The sequence below is a fragment of the Eretmochelys imbricata genome, chromosome 5 (assembly GCF_965152235.1).
Source record: "Eretmochelys imbricata isolate rEreImb1 chromosome 5, rEreImb1.hap1, whole genome shotgun sequence".
NCBI classification, from domain to species: Eukaryota; Metazoa; Chordata; order Testudines; family Cheloniidae; genus Eretmochelys; species Eretmochelys imbricata.
In genome coordinates, this window is record NC_135576.1 from 128212113 (window position 1) to 128227031 (window position 14919).

A 14919-nucleotide genomic window follows, 5' to 3' on the forward strand; every position below is an offset into this window, starting at 1 on the left:
AGAGGCTGAGGGAACTGAGATTGTTTAGTCTACAGAAGAGAAGAATGAGGGGGGATTTGATAGCTGCTTTCAACTACCTGAAAGGTGGTTCCAAAGAGGATGGATCTAGACTATTCTCAGTGGTAGTGGATGACAGGACAAGGAGTAATGGTCTCAAGTTGCAGTGAGGGAAATTTAGGTTGGATATTAGGAAAAACTTTTTCACTAGGAGGGTGGTGAAACACTGGAATGCGTTACCTAGGGAGGTGGTGGAATCTCCTTCCTTAGAAGTTTTTAAGGTCAGGCTTGACAAAGCCCTGGCTGGGATGATTTAATTGGGGATTGGTCCTGCTTTGAGCAGCGGGGTTGGACTAGATGACCTCCTGAGGTCCCTTCTAACCCTGATATTCTATGATTCTATATCCACTGTATCCCCCTTGGCTACATGCTTGTTGTCTCTCTCAAAAAACTCAAATAGATTGGTGAGGCAGGACTTCCCTTTACAAGAGGTGCAATGACTCTTTCCCAAACAGTCATGTTTATGTGTGTCTGATAATTCTGGTCTTTACTATAGTTTCCACCAATCTGAGGTGGGACCTGGCAACTGTCTTCAAATATGTTAACAGCTGTAATAAAGAGGACAATAATCAATTGTTTTCCATGTCCACTGAAGGTAGGATAAGTAGTAAAGGGCTTAATCTGCAGCAAGATTTAGGTTAGATATTAGGAAAAACTTTCTAACGGTAAGGATCGTTAAGTACAGGAATAGGCTTCCAAAAGAGGTTGGGGAATTCCTGTCACTGGGGAAGTTTAAGAACAGCTTAGACAAACACCCGTCAGGGACGGTCTAGCTATACTTGGTCCTGCCTCAGCATGGGGGACTGGACGAGGTCCCATCTAATGCTACATGTCTGTGATTCTATACTGACAGTCCTGGTTCCTCTTCAGGTCACCAACATTCTGGTCTTTCTTCTCTAGGTAGTTTTATAAATCCTCTTAGTTCATGCACTGCTCCAGGATCACTAAACTTACAGGCTCTCCAATCAAATCTGCCCCATAAAGGAGAGCAGTTAAAGAAAAAAGGCAGAAGTTCCATCTCACAGTTTCCCCTGCTACATGATTTAAAGTATCCAACACTGGATTCCCTGTCATGTTTACCACTTTTTGCCTTGCATTTCCACCCACTACACTCATTTCTTGCACTGTGATCAATCCCTAAATGGTTAATTAACTAGTTATTCTGAATATGGTATGAATCAATTTGTCCACATGCAGGTCTTATGCCAAGGAAACAATAAATTACATTTTCAGAATATTGTTACATAGGATTATAGTTATTCTTTTTTTGGACAATTGGTATGTGCCAGAACAACCAAGTGGAGATATTGTTATTAAAAACCTCCACGAATTTAAAAATCAAGTTTCAAATTTACCAAAGACAAATGTCAGGACTAAATATTCAGCCTCCAGGCAAAACAAAACAAAAAATAACCAATGCACATATACGCCTGGGCATATTTTGCACATGAACATGAAAAATGTTGTTAGCGAGTGTTAATTTACACCTGCAAAATTAATTGGGACAAATTGATTTTGTGGGGCAAATTATAATCCTTATGTGCAAGTGTTCAGATTGGGGTGCTGGCTCAGGTAAGGAACTGCCAATGCTTGCCGAGTGTTGTGCACATATAAGGAGGTGTAAAGTGGTCACGGCTGTCCCTCCTTCCATCTGGTAGGGAGGCCACGCCCCCTCGCTACAAGTCCTCTGGACAAGCACAATTCACAGGGGAATTAGCATCGGCTTCTCTGCCACTCAGTGGGGTAATCCAGTACTGAGTCTAGGAGCCCCAGTCCTCTGACTGGACAGGGCACCAAACAGGGGGCTCTAGCCTACAGTCAGGGTAGAACAGGAGTGTCCACAAGCCCCGGGCCTCCAGCAGAGCAAGGCAGCAAGCAGTGAATGGCTCTGGCCAGTATTCAGGACAGAGAAGCTAAGGAATCTATTAACCCAGGCCCTCGAACAGGGCGGGCAGCAAAGTCAGGAAGTTCTGGCCTGTACTCAGGACAGTGTAGTAACCAGTCTGTTTGCCCAGGCCCTCAAACAGGGCAGGGTAGCAAATAGTCAGGGGTCCTGGCTCTGGTGGACCACTGACAAACGCAGACTTCTTGGCCTGTGGTGGGGTGGCAGGGGTTGGGGGACTTGGGCCCACCCGACTCCACTGCGTCCAGCCCAGGTCAGCGGGGAAATCCAGCTGCAATTCACTGTCCAGCTGTCAGTAACACAACTGAACTATACTCAGCTCCCCATGGCTACTTCCTACACTCCTGTTTGAGGGCGGGTACCTGGGTCCCAGGGTTGTCATCCGTCTCGCTGGGGTAAACGGCTAATGGCAGCCCCAGCAGTGGGTGAGAGATGTTCTTCTCTGACAGCTCCTCTCTAACTGAGCTGGAGGGCTGGCCTTTTATATTTCTGGTGCCTGTCCCACCCTTCTGGCCGTGCGGGCATGGGTGTCCCGGCTCTGCCCACCAGGGGGGGCTCATGCTGTCCCTCCGTCTGTCTCCAAGGGAGGCCACGCCCCCTCGCTACAGGATACTCATCCAAAAATTTGGCCCTAGATGTAAGTTGGGAATGGCTTTTATGGCAGGCTTACACCCATGCTGTATGTGGAAAATATTAAAGGCTGTTAAAATTGGAACACAGTTACTGTAGGTGTGTGCTTCCACAGGTTTAGGAAAGACCTTCTCATTTACCCAGCAAATATATTTATTAATCCTCAGCTGTGCCAAAAGCAATGAAGAATCCAGCTAAACAACCAGAGCAAGAACTAAAATCATGAGAATTAAAGTTAGGCATATATTCATTTTGGACCAGGGATGTACTAGGCAACTGGTTGGTGGCCGCAAGAAAGCAAATGGAGTGGAGAAAATCTTGGTAAAGCTGCTTTGTACGTGGGTAAGAAATTGGTGATTCAAATAACACAGGGTCCAAATGAAAGCATGGGTAAAAAGCCCATGATCTCTCACCCGATCTGCTGTGTTGCTTATGTTCCTTCCTCTGGGAGATGAAAATGCCATGGGCTGGGCAAGGAAAAGCCTGTGCTTAGATGCTATAGACATCTATCACTTTACAAGAAAAAAATCTCATATGTAAATCCTTTAGAAGTACCATACTGGTCCTGTGTGCCAGAAGAGAATGGGCATCTTACCCACACGTAATACAGCCTTCTTTATACTGGAGCCACATGCTGTCTTTGTTAGAATAATCACATTATGGCAAAACTTTTAAAATCAGAATAAAAAATAACGTATGTATTTCTAAACAACTGAAATGTTGCTGTGAATTATATAACTAAAGCAGTTGATCTATTTGAGACAAAGGTTTTGTTTATATTAAGTATAAAAGTGATACAGTTTCATTATTATACAAATGCTGTTAGTTGTTTTCCTGTAGCACCTAGGGATCAACCAAAAACAGGGCCCTGCACCATTGTGTCACATGCTATATGAACAGTAATACAGTTGCTGGCCAGAAGAATTTACAATCAAAATTTAAATGCATTGTCATGTGAATATTTTAGTCTCTCTTGCTTACTTTAGCTATTTTCTTTGTTTTGTGTCTTTAAATTGCCTATATTCTTTAGAGTGACAAATGGAAAATTTCACTACAACTTTACCAGTCTGGATAACTTGATGGATCTTCTCTGGAAAAACAAACTCATTCCAGGTAAAGACAGCTTTTTCCTGGTCAGTTAAACATGTTGGATCAAATGTACAATCGTCAGACTAAACAGCTTTTGCTAGAGCAGATTTTGGTCCAAAATTAGTTCTCTTCTACTTACATTTGATTCCCATTTATGTAAATGGAAATTCTGCACACAGAACTGGGAATAATGTAAAGCAGCACATAAGTGCTTTGCTTGTAAGTGCTTTGGCATTAATCTGAGACTTCTGAACTGGAAGCTGTGATCAACTCTCTCCTCACTGAAATACGCTCAAGAAAGGACCAAAGAGGACACGTTCCTAAACTCATCTTGCTTTCACTACCCCTATACAACTATACACACCTCCAATACCTCTAAATCACACTCCAATTCATAACCTGAGGTGGTAACGCCTAAGACTGTTGGCAAGCAATGAGTTTGAACGACCTCAAGTCCAAAGTAACTATTTGTGTGGAATTAGCGTGTGGCATCAGGAAAGGTAGCCCATTTAATGTAACTAATTTCCTGTGTCTTTTGTAGTTTCAGATTCTTAAGTGTCAATAAGACTCAATGACTTCCTTAGCTAATCAAAAGTAAACCAGTTCATGAAAATGGGGAGTTAGACTTCTTGTGTTTATTTAAGGATTTGAATTGATGGGAAGCCTTTCAGGATACTTTACAGATTTTGAAGACAAAAAACAGGTTATAAGATGGAGGAGCCTAATTGCACTTCTGGCCAAGAGATACATAGGTGAGTTATTAAATAATCATTGTTTAATAATCAGTCCTTTATTCTTCCAAAGTTCTATGGTTTATACTTGATTTCAGGATGCATTAGCAGCAATTGGGTGAATGGGAGAGGTTTGAGTGGGTTTATTTAAGCAATACCAATTCTTGAACTCAATTTTGGAAAAAGCTTCATAGAAGGGTGAGTGACTGAAACATCTTGAAACAAGTCATGGAGCTCACTACATTTAAGTTTCTGCCCATTGAGTGAGGAGTTCTAATTGAGGCTGAGAATTATTTGCCCAATTCCACTTCTTATCTTTTTTTAGTTTCATTTTCACCACTCAACATTAGACAATACAACACTAAAAACAACTAATACAGTGTTTAGCCCAATAAAAAATTAGGCTAAGTCAAACTGTGTAGGCTGAAATCATGAGGATTAGCACTTCTCCAGTGCTGTTCACCCACAGCTCAACGCGCTGTACAAATAATGAACCTCTTAAGTCTCTCACATCCCTGGGAAGTAGATAAAATAAATACCATTACCCCCATTTTGCAGATGGATGAACTGAGGTACCAACAAGTTAAGTGACATGCCCAGGGTCACACTGGAAGTCAATGACAATGTCAGGAATGAGAATAGAAGAAGGGATGGATTTTCAAGACTGACCAGAAAGTGACATGATTTAGCAAAGTCCTGGTCAGGAGAGAAAAAGAGGGGCATCTAAGAGAACAAGGCTGCAAGGGTAGTTGTAGTTTATAGCAGATAGCAAGCCTTTGAATAGTTCAAGGCCTTTAGTAGCCCTCTCAGTCTTTGCTTCGGGAGCCACCAGAACTGTGCCAGGGCAGCCGTGTGTTTATATGTAGGTAGGCATTGCACGTTGTATATATGTAGTGAACATGATCGTTTGGATCCACTATGGCCGTACGTTGGTTGTGTAAAGGGCAAGATAGACAACAGTGCTTGACAGGAAGAAAGCTTATGTTGATAGCCACAGAGAATGAGCAAAAGATAAGCTACTTTTTAGTCACAAAAAGAAAAGGAGTACTAGTGGCACCTTAGCCCTGGTCTACACTAGGACTTTAGGTCGAATTTAGCAGTGTGAAATCGATGTAAACCTGCACCTGTCCACACGATGAAGCCCTTTATTTCGACTTAAAGGGCTCTTAAAATCGATTTCCTTACTCCACCCCTGACAAGTGGATTAGCACTTAAATCGGCCTTGCTGGGTCGAATTTGGGGTACTGTGGACACAATTCGACGGTATTGGCCTCCGGGAGCTATCCCAGAGTGCTCCATTGTGACCGCTCTGGACAGCACTCTCAACTCAGATGCACTGGGCTACCTTGGTAGTCATCCCCCTATTTGTGTGATGAATTAATAAAGAATGCATGAATGTGAAGCAACAATGACTTTATTGCCTCTGCGAGCGGTGATCGAAGGGAGGAGGTTAGCTTACAGGGAAGTAGAGTGAACCAAGGGGCGGGGGGTTTCATAAAGGAGAAACAAACAGAACTTTCACACCGTAGCCTGGCCAGTCATGAAACTGGTTTTCAAAGCTTCTCTGATGCGTACCGCACCCTCCTGTGCTCTTCTAACCGCCCTGGTGTCTGGCTGCGCGTAACCAGCAGCCAGGCGATTTGCCTCAACCTCCCACCCTGCCATAAACGTCTCCCCCTTACTCTCACAGATATTGTGGAGCACACAGCAAGCAGTAATAACAGTGGGAATATTGGTTTCGCTGAGGTCTAAGCGAGTCAGTAAACTGCGCCAGCGCACCTTTAAACATCCAAATGCAAATTCTACCACCATTCTGCACTTGCTCAGCCTGTAGTTGAACAGCTCCTGACTACTGTCCAGGCTGCCTGTGTACGGCTTCATGAGCCATGGCATTAAGGGGTAGGCTGGGTCCCCAAGAATAACTATAGGCATTTCAACATCCCCAACAGTTATTTTCTGGTCTGGGAATAAAGTCCCTTCCTGCAGCTTTTGAAACAGACCAGAGTTCCTGAAGATGCGAGCGTCATGTACCTTTCCCAGCCGTCCCACGTTGATGTTGGTGAAACGTCCCTTGTGATCCATCAGAGCTTGCAGCACTATTGAAAAGTACCCCTGGCGGTTTATGTACTCGCCAGCTTGGTGCTCCGGTGCCAAGATAGGGATATGGATTCCGTCTATGGCCCCACCACAGTTAGGGAATCTCATTGCAGCAAAGCCATCCACTATGACCTGCACATTTCCCAGGGTCACTACCCTTGATATTAGCAGATCTTTGATTGCGTGGGTTACTTGCATCACAGCAGCCCCCACAGTAGATTTGCCCATTCCAAATTGATTCCCAACTGACCGGTAGCTGTCTGGCGTTGCAAGCTTCCACAGGGCTATCGCCACTCGCTTCTCAACTGTGAGGGCTGCTCTCATCTTGGTATTCATGCGCTTCAGGGCAGGGGAAAGCAAGTCACAAAGTTCCATGAAAGTGCCCTTACGCATGCGAAAGTTTCGCAGCCACTGGGAATCGTCCCAGACCTGCAACACTATGCGGTCCACCAGTCTGTGCTTGTTTCCCGAGCCCAGAATCGGCGTTCCACAGCACGAACCTGCCCCATTAGCACCATGATGCATGCATTGGCAGGGCCCATGCTTTCAGAGAAATCTGTGTCCATGTCCTGATCACTCACGTGACTGCGCTGACGTCGCCTCCTCGCCCGGTATCGCTCTGCCAGGTTCTGGTGCTGCATATACTGCTGGATAATGCGTGTGGTGTTTAATGTGCTCCTAATTGCCAAAGTGAGCTGAGCGGGCTCCATGCTTGCCTTGGTATGGCGTCCGCACAGAAAAAAGGCGTGGAACGATTGTCTGCCGTTGCTCTGACGGAGGGAGGGGCAACTGACGACATGGCTTACAGGGTTGGCTTACAGGGAATTAAAATCAACAAAGGGGGTGTCTTTACATCAAGGAGTATTTCAGGCAGGACTTCACGGAGGGTTCCAATAAGAAATGGTGCACCTAAGTAATTGTTCTTATTGGAACAAGCAGGTTGGTCGGGCCTCTGATTGATACATGTCTAGATTTACCTCACTGCACCTTCTCTGTGAGTGACTGCAGTGTGACCTAGAGGAATGAGTCCCCTAGATGGGGGAGCGGGGGAAGCAAATGAGTACAAAACAAATCTGGTCTATTTCTTGTTTTGATCCACTCCATCTGTCTTTTACATCTTTGGCTGGCAGCAGACGGTGCAGAAGGACTGCAAGCCATCCACATCTCATGGCTGCTCGGCAGAAGATGGTACAGTACGACTGCTAGCCAACCTCATCTCTTGCCTGCCTGGCAGAAGATGGTACAATACGACTGCTAGCAATCCTCATCTCTTGCCTGCCTGGCAGAAGATGGTACAGTAGGACTGCTAGCAATCTGTATTGCCTGCCTGCTCACCATAAGATGGTTCAATAGGACTGACTGCAGGACCAAAGAGAATGACCTGGTCAAGTCACTCCAAATTTAGTCCCTGCACACGTCTGCCCAGGCGTTCCTGGCCGATGTGGCCAGGAGCACCTCGGACATGACGATGACGGCTACCAGTCGTACTGTACCGTCTGCTGCCACAAGGCAATGGGTTGATGCTGCTGTGTAGCAATGCAGTACCACGTCTGCCAGCACCCAGGAGACATACGGTGACGGTTACCTGAGCGGGCTCCATGCTTGCCGTGGTATGGCGTCTGCACAGGTAAGTCAGGAAAAAAGGCGCAAAACAATTGTCTGCCCTTGCTTTCATGGGGGGAGGGAGGCAGCGGGGGCCTGACGATATGTACCCAGAACCACCCGCGACAATGTTTTAGCCCCATCAGGCATTGGGATCTCAACCCAGAATTCCAATGGGCAGCGGAGACTGCGGGAACTGTGGGATAGCTACCCACAGTGCAACGCTCCGGAAGTCGACTCTAGCCTCGGTACTGTGGAAGCGCTCCGCCAAGTTAATGCACTTAATGCACTTAGAGCATTTTCTGTGGGGACACACACACTCGAATATATAAAACCGATTTCTAAAAAACCGACTTCTATAAATTCGACCTAATTTCGTAGTGTAGACATACCCTTAGAGACTAACCAATTTATTTGAGCATAAGCTTTCGTGAGCTACAGCTCACTACAGAGCTCAAATTCAGCGACTTGAGCCAGGCCGTTGAGCCAGCCATGGAATACCACAGCCGTTGAAATCCATGGTAGCTGCACAGGCACTTCAAAGGGCAGAATTTAATCCACTATGTTTGGAAGACTACAGGTTGGTCCTGAGCTCTATCCCTGAATTATTCATTGCCACATGGAAGTGTACTGTGCAGTAATGAAAGGTAGTTTCATCTGCAGATAAATATGGATTGGAACATGTTGCCAAATGGAATTTTGAAACTTGGAATGAGCCAGATCATCATGACTTCGATAATGTGTCAATGAGTGTCAAAGGTAAGTTTGTTTCTTTTGACCTTGATTTAACTCATGTGGGGTGGAATAGGGTAGGGGCAGGTGGGGTGATAAATAATAGGGTATATACAGGTATATTCTGTTTTATAAGGGATTGGCCCTGGGTGTGATCCACATAACGTCCATTAATAGCATTCCTGCCCTGAATTTCATAAAGTCTCAGGTTAGACTTTAACATGAGAGAAAACAGAAATGAGGGTGGGGAATGGGGAGTAAGGGTGACACCAATACAACCATGTTTTTCATTGTTTGGTTATAAACTAAAGTTGTGCTATGAAGTTTTTTTTTCTGCTTTAAAGCCATGTGTTTTAATAGATATATGCCTTGATAGCTTGCCCAGGCAAAATCCTTTAAAGGAGCTTCCTGTTGCCGAGACTCTATGAAACCAAGGGAGGGGACTTCGAGACCCCTGTTGTGATCAGTAATGGAGAGAGAAAGTGGAAAAAGGTGGCTTCAAACACATCGTATGCTGTTAGTTGTGCGTACTTTCTAATTGCTCACAGCCCACTGCAGCAATATGAGGACTAACCATACTCTTCGGTAATTTGAATCAAGACACCATTATAATTTTAAGCTGTAACCATCTACTGTACACATAATTGTTCTGACTCTAGGGTTTCTCAATTATTACGATGCATGCTCAGAAGGGTTAAGAGAAGCTAGTTCTTTACTGAAATTTGGAGGCCCGGGAGATTCTTTCCATCCATTCCCAAAGTCGCCCATCTGCTGGAGTCTTCTACATCACTGCTACAATGGAACCAACTTCTTCACTGGAGCAACTGGTGTGAGGTTGGACTACATAGCCCTACATAAGAAGGTCAGTCCAAGGCTTCTAACTGTTTAATAAAGAAAAGTGTACATGAGAGTATTTCTTAATCCAATGACAGGTTTCAGAGTAGCAGCCGTGTTAGTCTGTATCCGCAAAAAGAAAAGGAGTACTTGTGGCACCTTGGAGACTAACAAATTTATTTATTTGTAGCTCACGAAAGCTTATGCTCGAATAAATTTGTTAGTCTCCAAGGTGCCACAAGTACTCCTTTTCTTCTTAATCCAATGTATTGCTACGGTTGACTGTGCAGCCCCTCTGGTTTATAAACTTCACTTTCAGAATTCGGCTCTGCCCGTAATGGAGTACGTAACCATAACAATTCCAGAGTGTTCTAATAGACAAACCTCCTTCCAAGCTGAATGCTTCCATGTCTAGTGTCCACTTGAAAACAGCTTTTCCGCCACTTTCAAAGGTGGGAGAGTGGGGGAAAATAAACAATTTTCCCCTTTAAAATAATAGTCTTGACCACCTGTCAACAGTCTAGTGCCTGAGCAGATAGACTAGAAATGTTAAAGTTGACAGGCAAGTTCTGGTGATCTCTTTTATTGGACCAGCTTCTGATGGTGAGAGAGACCAGCTTTCAAGCCACGCAGATCTCTTCTTCAGATCCAATAAAAGATATTACCTCACTCACTTTGTCTCTCTAATAGCCTGGGACCGACACAGCTACAACAACACTGCACACAAATCTGACAGGGACATATGTGCTTGTGCTCTGTCTTACAGAGCAGAGGTTCTCAAACTGGGGGGCAGGCCCTCCTGGGGGGGCACAGAATGTATTCGAGGGGAGGGGGAGCGTGAGAAGCTTTAGGGGGAAAAAACCTTACTGCACACATTTAACCCACAGCAATGAATAATTAGCAAAGCTGACTCCCCCAGCCATACCAGGGCCTTAGATGGTGCTGTGCATTTTGATGGATTTCTGTTAAGCTTGCATAGCATTATACAAAATCGTTGCATCTGTACGTTAATCCGTTTGCTATGATGCGGTGTGCATATTTATTTGTAAACAAATGGACCATAATCGCAATTTTGATTTTGTTCTTATTACAATGAATCGTTGGTTCTGTTTGAATCAGTGCTTCACTGTTTTTAATATTTAGTGAGAGCTGCATGTTGATTTTTTTTAATCAATATATGTACTTGTGGGGGCAATAAACAACTACAGACACAAAGAAGGGGAGCCTAATCAAATAAGTTTGAGAACCACTGTTCAGAATACCATACATGACACTTTGCTTCCTCACTTTGCATGAAACGGGATTCCTGTTGTTACAGGGAGCTGGAAGTTCTCTTCACATCTTAGAGCAAGAAACAGAAGCAATGGAACAAATTCAGAAGTTGTTCCCAAATTTCACCTCGGTTCCTATATACAATGATGAAGCAGACCCACTGGTTGGATGGTCAGTTCCACAAACGTGGAGAGCTGATGTGACCTATGCAGCCATGGTGGTAAAGGTAACTCAATGCTCACTTAGTGTCTTCACCTAATAAGCTAATCTGCAGAGCAAGTGTGTTGCCAAAAGAACGTTTTATTAGGTTTCTGGATGGACTTCAGGAAAAAATTACAAGCCAAATCCTGAAGTTTGAATGCTCTCACACCAGGGTGTCAGGTGCTTTAACTTCACAGCTTTAGTTAATTCATCTTCCCGTTCCCAAGTGTCTCTGTAGAAAACAGCCCTATGAAAACTCCTCCTCCTATGAGAACTGGAGAATGTGCGGGGGACACTGTTACCGTGAATCCTACTGCATGATTGGCTAAACTCACTTTCCCTCATTCCCTGTAATAGGCTCGCCACTATCTTCTTGCGGTGCATTATACACCTGCAACTGTACAAAATCATCCTTTCCCAGAAAGCCCTAAGCACCATTAACATCCTCCTTGACTGCTTAATGCAGTAGTTCTTGGGCTTTGGGTGAGGTCTCTGCACAGAGGGCTGACATGACCTCATTATTACTGCCCGCACCAAGGGTCAGACCATGCAATGGGCATATGGCCCTTAGTTAGGGGGGCAGTGCAGAACTAGGTAACCATGGAGGCAACTGCAATGCTGGGGAAGAGACCACCTCCTCCTGGGAGCATGCCAGTTATACCAACCTGTGAATGTTCCCTGTGGTATCTGCTGAACCATACCCTCACATTTGGAGAGGAGATATGAGCAACTTGATGGATCTTTCTAAGTCCCTGCAAAGCCCATGGGAGTATTGACCCAAAAAATTGACTGGGTTTGCACACTTGGATGTGCACAAACCTCTAAGTGTGAGCTGGCACATCTCATTTCTCAAATACTTCCTGTCTGTGGTATGCTTGTGATGGACAGAGACAAGCTTTCAGGCTAACACAGAGCCCTTCTTCTGGTCTGGGAAAGGTTATTTAGCGTAAGTAGTTAACACCTTTCAATCTGTTCCACCTTGTATTTAGCAGTGTCACTAATTACCTTGCCCAGACCTGAAGAAGAGCTCTGTGTAAGCTCGAAAGTTCATCTCTCTCACCAACAGAAGCTGGGCCACTAAAAGATATTATCATGTCTCTCTAATATCCTGGGACCAACACGGCTATCGCTACACTGTATACTTGTGATAGCTTTATCACTGCTTATGTCATACCAATTTTTGCTGACTCTTTAAAGAAAGTGAATCCCCTCTCAGCCTCTTCACAGGCTCCTTATTATTGCCTTGCAAAAAGTGTAAACATTTGGGGGATTTGCCTGCAGAACCCTTCACATTTCTGCTCTGGCCTACACTTTTGATCTGTCTCCTTGTTGCATTTTACAGAGAAATAAAAGGGGCGTGCCCAAGGTCACTCAGCAAGGAATTGGAACCGGGCCAAAGTCTGCACTTTGTTATGCCCATGTAAATCCAAAGCAATTCCACCAAGATCAGTGGAGTTATTTCATACTGTTTGGGTGTAAGCCCAGAGTGCTAGTCCAATACTTAGACCATAAGGCTACCTCTTGTATTGCAATTAATAGTATACGTGGTCCATTAATGAATGATCCTAATCACTGTCCCAATTATTATAATTGGTGAAATGGTAAGGGCAAAATGCTGCTAACTTCTTATACATGCAGTACAATGAGGTCACTAATGAAACATTATTTTGACAGAAAATGCAGAAATCACATCTCTAGTGACAGCTCTTTACATAAGTACTAAACCACTCTAATAATTCCATCCTCTGGACACTTAAGACAACTTCCTGAGGAAGTGTGTGTCAACCTTCACTATTAATAAAAGAGTTTCTCAGGGATGGTGTGAAGTCTCCAGATTTTCCGAAAGGACTGCTACGGAACTCTCTTCAGAAATCTAGTAGAGCTATCTCCATTGTCTGTAATTCCAGTGTCCAGCTAACATGGCTTGAGCCCCTTCACCTCCTGCTTACACAGCATGTCTAGAACTCTTCCTTTGTGAAACGCTTGGCATTCTCACAGAGAGCCCACTGCTCCCTGTGCATTCTCACAGGTAGGGTTAATCCTTCACATCTGAGTCAATGCACTGCCACAATCCTACTGATGCCCTAATTTTTTTAGCCAACCTGAGAGCTTATCTGAACTAAAGCCACTCTGAGATGATCTTCTTGAATTCTGAAGCCAAAATGTTGTATGCTTTTGCTTTCATTGCATGTACAGCTCTTCATCCTGCACACACATGTGGCAGCATAGGGGTGAAACTACACCTCTACCCTGATATAACACTGTCCTCGGGAGCCAAAAAATCTTACCACGTTATAGGTGAAACCGCGTTATATCGAACTTCCTTTGATCCCCCGGAGCGTGCAGCCCTGCCCCCCCCCTCCCCCGAGCGCTGCTTTACCGCGTTATATCCGAATTTGTGTTATATCGGGTCGCGTTATATCGGGGTAGAGATGTAGTTCTGTAGCTTCACTACAATATCCAAATGAAACTAGGGTGCTCTACTCCGCTGTTTTCAGCGGGTAAACGAATGCACGGAAATGAGTTAAAGTGGTCCCCAACAGAACCAGCCCATCATGTAGAACTGCCGCAGGATCATGTATGCTGAATATGCAGTTCAACAGAAACAAGACTGTTGGTTTTAAAATAGGAATCTATTCGTTAGAGTGTTGGCAAGAAGTGGTTTTTCCCCAGCATGATGGCCAGTTTTTCGCTTTACAGGTAATCATCCAACATCAAAATCTGCTCATTTCCAAAACCAACAACACTATCAACTACACTTTACTGAGTAATGACAATGCTTTCATGAACTATCATCCCCATTACTTCACCCAGAGAACACTGACTGCCCGATTTCAGATGAACAACACAAAGCCACCTCATGTCCAGATGGTGAGGAAGCCTGTGCTCACTGTAATGGGATTGCTGGCACTGCTAGGTATGGTAAATATTTGTTTTAAGTCGCTAAATGCCAATCCCCAGTCACGTGCAAGTTACATGCTTAAAATCTATCAACAAGTCATCTACTCCATCTTCCTGCGAAAGCAGGATTATTCCCTCCTCCACATTTACTAGCAATTTGTCCAGTCCAGTTGTATGTGTCACAAGGAATGGTGCTTCCACCCCTCTCCCTGGGAGATTAACAGTCTTGGTGTCAGGCTGGTTTCCTGACAGTCTGTTATCCCTCTAAATTGATCCTATTGCTTCTGTTTATACCCCATATGCCACCTCGGTCAGTACCTTTCCTTTTACCTTTTGTGGACTGGTATCCCCCTGGGCCAGGTCCATTCAAGCTATATTTCTCTTTAATAAGCTCTCCGGCCTCTCAGTTCTTCTGAGCTCCTGCCAAGGTGTTAATCTAGGCCCTGATTCTCTTAGATACACGCTTAAGTCTTATTGACTTAAAACTATTATTAGGCATGTAGTATCTAAAGGCCAAACAGCTTGGCAGACCACCGAGGTGCTGTACAGACACAGTAAATGAGATTTATGCACATGTTGCAGTGCTTTGCAGAACCAGGGCTGTATTTCCAGAGCTGTACACCATGGGCAGTTTCAGTTATGCCAAGAAGAAAAGGAGTACTTGTGGCACCTTAGAGACTAACCAATTTATTTGAGCATGAGCTTTCGTGAGCTACAGCTCACTTCATCGGATGCATACCGTGGAAACTGCAGCAGACTTTATATATACACAGAGAATATGAAACAATACCTCCTCCCACCCCACTGTCCTGCTGGTAATAGCTTATCTAAAGTGATCATCAGGTTAGGCCATTTCCAGCACAAATCCAG

At 44.5% G+C, this 14919-nt stretch overlaps 1 protein-coding gene across 4 annotated transcripts in view; it reads left to right on the forward strand.

Annotated features, from left to right (window-relative positions):
* The window catches only part of IDUA (alpha-L-iduronidase), an 86742-nt gene that overhangs the window by 49561 nt on the left and 22262 nt on the right, over positions 1-14919 (forward strand). For all 4 annotated transcript variants that reach the window (XM_077817869.1, XM_077817870.1, XM_077817871.1 and 1 more), the window contains 6 exons: positions 3621-3703; positions 4324-4431; positions 8773-8868; positions 9501-9703; positions 10994-11173; positions 13849-14065. In XM_077817869.1, the coding sequence (XP_077673995.1) occupies positions 3621-3703; positions 4324-4431; positions 8773-8868; positions 9501-9703; positions 10994-11173; positions 13849-14065 (887 nt within the window). The remainder of the gene's footprint in view (positions 1-3620; positions 3704-4323; positions 4432-8772; positions 8869-9500; positions 9704-10993; positions 11174-13848; positions 14066-14919) is intronic.